The sequence below is a fragment of the Mus pahari genome, chromosome 3 (genome assembly GCF_900095145.1).
Source record: "Mus pahari chromosome 3, PAHARI_EIJ_v1.1, whole genome shotgun sequence".
NCBI lineage: Eukaryota > Metazoa > Chordata > Mammalia > Rodentia > Muridae > Mus > Mus pahari.
Window position 1 is genome coordinate 146,324,856 of NC_034592.1, and position 3,586 is coordinate 146,328,441.

The window sequence follows — 3,586 nt, forward strand, 5'->3', positions numbered from 1 at the left end:
AAAAAAAAAAAAGAAAAAGAAAAGAAAGAGAAAAAAGGAAAAGAGGAAGAGAGGGAGGAAGAGGGGGAGAAAGTGAGGGGGAAGAGGAAGAGGAAGGAAGGAAGGAAGAAGAGGAAGGAAGGAAAGGAAAAGAAAGATCAGGACTGAAGTGCAATGTTTCTTCGACTACTTATAAAAACCCTCATGGTTAGCAAAAGAAATTGTTCTGCATTGTGAACTGTACCACGAAGGATGTGATTAGACACCGAGTCATCTTGAAAGGACAATGCTTGCTCTGTTCTAATGAGCCCTGTGTGGGGGCGACAGAATACAAGTTTAAATTATTTTCTAATAGACTTTCTAGAGCAGTGTAAAGTTCCTGGCAAAACTGGGTAAATGGCGTAGATGTCCCCCCCACGCCTCTGCCACACCCAGCTTCCCCCACCCTCAGCATCCCCAGCAGGGAGGTACATTTTGTCACACTGGCGAATCTACTTCCGCAAGGCACCATCATCAACTGGGGGGGGGGGTCTCTGGTTTACTCTGGGGTTCATTCTTGGTGTTGTTCACTCTCTGGCTTTGGACAAATATGGAAGTGTACGCATCCACCGTTACCATAGTTTTAGCTCTCAGAAGCCTGTGTTTCGTCAGTCCTTTCCAATGCGCTAGCCTCCTGACCCCCACTGAGTGTCTCGATGGCCTCACAGTTCTGCCTTTTCCAGATTGTTACCTGGAGAGAGTTAGATGTTAGTTAGTGTGAGGGTTAGTTGCATCCTTTACTGACTGGCTTCTTTCAATGGAATGTGCATTTAAATAGTTGGGGCTAGAGAGCTGGCTCAGCAGTTAAGAGCACATCTTGTTCCTGCAGAGAATCCAAGTTCAGTTCCCCTGTTCCACTCGCAGTAGGAGGCTCACAACCTCCTGTAGCTCCGGGGATCCGATGTCCTCCTCTGGCCTCGCTAGGCACTTGCACACAAGCATTCAAACCAATGCAGATATATGTCCCTACACACACATTAAACGTCTTTAAGTTTAAATATGGAAAACTTAACATTAATTTTGAGTTTTGTTTTTCTTTTCATTTGAGACAGGTTCTCAGTTTGTAGCTCCAACTAGCCTGGTCAAAGAGGAAATCAAGCTAGTCCTGTACTCACCACAGTTCTCTGTCCCATCTCCTGGATGCCAGGGTTCACAGCCACATTGTCACCACTCAGGCTTCTGTTTATTAAAATAAAACCTAAATCAAAAATGTTAAATCCACAACTTAATCTAGACTCTTGGGCCATTCCTTTTAAAAAGTGGTTGTCCTGTAAGAGGCCGTTCCATGGTATCAATTATTCTTAGCTAGGAATGCCAGCCTGGTTGTAGGTGGTCTCAGCTGGTCCAGGAGTCAGGATTGGAGACAGGGCCACGTGGAGATGGTTCACCGGGGGCTCTCCTCCTCTTCCTCTCCAGGCCGTGGACCACATGAACGGGAAGGAGGTGAGCGGGCAGCTGCTGTATGTGGGTCGGGCCCAGAAGCGGGCAGAACGGCAGAGCGAGCTGAAGCGCAGGTTTGAACAAATGAAGCAGGAGAGGCAGAGCCGCTACCAGGTGAGGCCAGGCTTCTGTGGAGGCTGCAGGGACTGTCTTGGGGTGGAGACGAGGTGGGTGTGGAGGGGGTCACTGAATATGATTTCTTCCTATTGTCACCCTGCTTCTAGAAACATGGGTCGGGGCAGGGATTAGATGAGAACTGGGGTAGGCTTCCCCGCCTGGCTTGTGACAGAGGAGAAGTGGCATTTAACTGGACCACAAAGGGTTGGTTAGAATGCTGTCAACTTCATCCAGCGTAATCCTTTGTGTGTCTAATGCCCACTGCATCCTCCAGTGATGGACAACAAGAATGTCCTACATATTTCCAAAGGCCTCTGGAGGACACCTTACTCTAGGCTGAGAATAATTAGGCCAGACATGTTACATCTAGAAACTGGAATGTTGCTTAGCCATTAAAGTCGCTTTAAGTTGTGGCTCAGTCAGCAAAGTGCTTGCTATGCAAACAAACATGAGGACCTGAGCTTGACCCCAGTACCCATGTAAAAGCTGGGTATGGTGGTACACAACTTAATACGCTGGGAGAGACAGATGGATCCCTGGGACTTGCTGACCCACCAGCTTAGCCTAACTGCTGATTCTCAACTCACAGTGAAGAGACCTAGTGTCAAAAAAACAAGGGATGATTGAGGAAGACACCCAAGGTCAACTGTGACCTTTGCATGTGTGCACACGCATGTGCACACACACATGCACGCACATGTGTGCATGTACACACAGTTAGTGACCTAACTGTTGTTTTTAATATTTATTTATTTTATGAGTGTGAGTGTTTGTCTGAAAAAAAAAATATATATTAATCACTGGATATATGCCTCCTCTTCTGTGGAGATCAGAAGAGGGCTTCAGATCCTCTGGAACCAGAGTTATAGATGGTTATCAGCCTTCATGTGGACTCCAGAAACTGAACGTAGGTCCTCCAGTCTGTTTTTCCAGTCTCTTGTTTCTGAGACAGAGTCTCACCGTATAGTTCTGGTTGGCCTGGAGCTCCCTTTGTAGACCAGGCTGGCCACGATCCTCCTGTGTCTCTCTCCCATGTGCAGGGATTACAGTCAAGAACCACCGTACCCTACAAGTTAACAAACTAAATTAGTTAACTATAACTAACTAAAAATTAGTTAATTAAAAATCAGTGTAGATCAATACTCTGTAATTTCTTGGAGATGAACCCCTCTAAATTTTTTAATAGAAGTTTTAGATTTTTATGGAGAATATACATTGTGTGTATACATATATATGATGTGTATAGATACTTGTGTGTACATGATAGACAGCTTTATCTGCACTGCAGGGACAGTTGAGAATATCTAGAACCTGCAGGTGTCACATTGGGAGGTAGGGGATGTTGGCACATATCCTGCGGTGGGCAGCACTGTCCACACAGCAAAGATCTGGCAGGAAAGACTGCGCTGCAGTTTTGGCATCTCTAAGATGGGGGTTAAAGCCTCCTTATCTTACAGTCAGTGTATAAAGGGCTTAGAGCAGCGTCCTGCCTTATGTAAGATGATATGTCAAGCTGCCAGGTGGTGGAGTGGCAGCTCTCCTATACTCGGTGCGCAAAGCAGATTCTGCCCACCAGGATGTCTGCCAACAGCTGTTCCACCCTGGTCCTCCTGTGTCAAAGGGGAGCCTAGGAATTGTGCACCTGTGTGGGAGCGGTTGTGGGCCTTCAAAGTTGTGTGACCTGCAGCCCCCGGGAGCGGGGCTCTGCATGTCCCTTGTGAGCTTGCCAGACACTGACCCACCACGTCCGGCAGTCTGGGGCTGTAGGGGAAGGGGCACTGAGTAGTAGCCCCCTCTTTCAGGGTGTGAACCTTTATGTGAAGAACCTGGATGACTCCATTAACGATGAGAGGCTGAAGGAAGTTTTCTCTACCTATGGAGTGATCACCAGCGCTAAGGTGAGGGGCACCGCACTCCTTGCCTTCCTGCCTCCTCTGCACAACCCCCAGCTTCTCACCCCTGCACAACCTCCAGCTTCTCACCCCTGCACAACCCCCAGCTTCTCACCCCT

At 47.7% G+C, this 3,586-nt stretch overlaps 1 protein-coding gene across 1 annotated transcript in view; it reads left to right on the top strand.

The window, feature by feature from the left end:
* Positions 1 to 3,586, top strand: part of Pabpc1l (poly(A) binding protein cytoplasmic 1 like) — a 32,620-nt gene that overhangs the window by 10,687 nt on the left and 18,347 nt on the right. The window contains exons 6-7 of the mRNA XM_021194194.1: positions 1,435 to 1,572; positions 3,378 to 3,473. Of these exons, the coding sequence (XP_021049853.1) occupies positions 1,435 to 1,572; positions 3,378 to 3,473 (234 nt within the window). The remainder of the gene's footprint in view (positions 1 to 1,434; positions 1,573 to 3,377; positions 3,474 to 3,586) is intronic.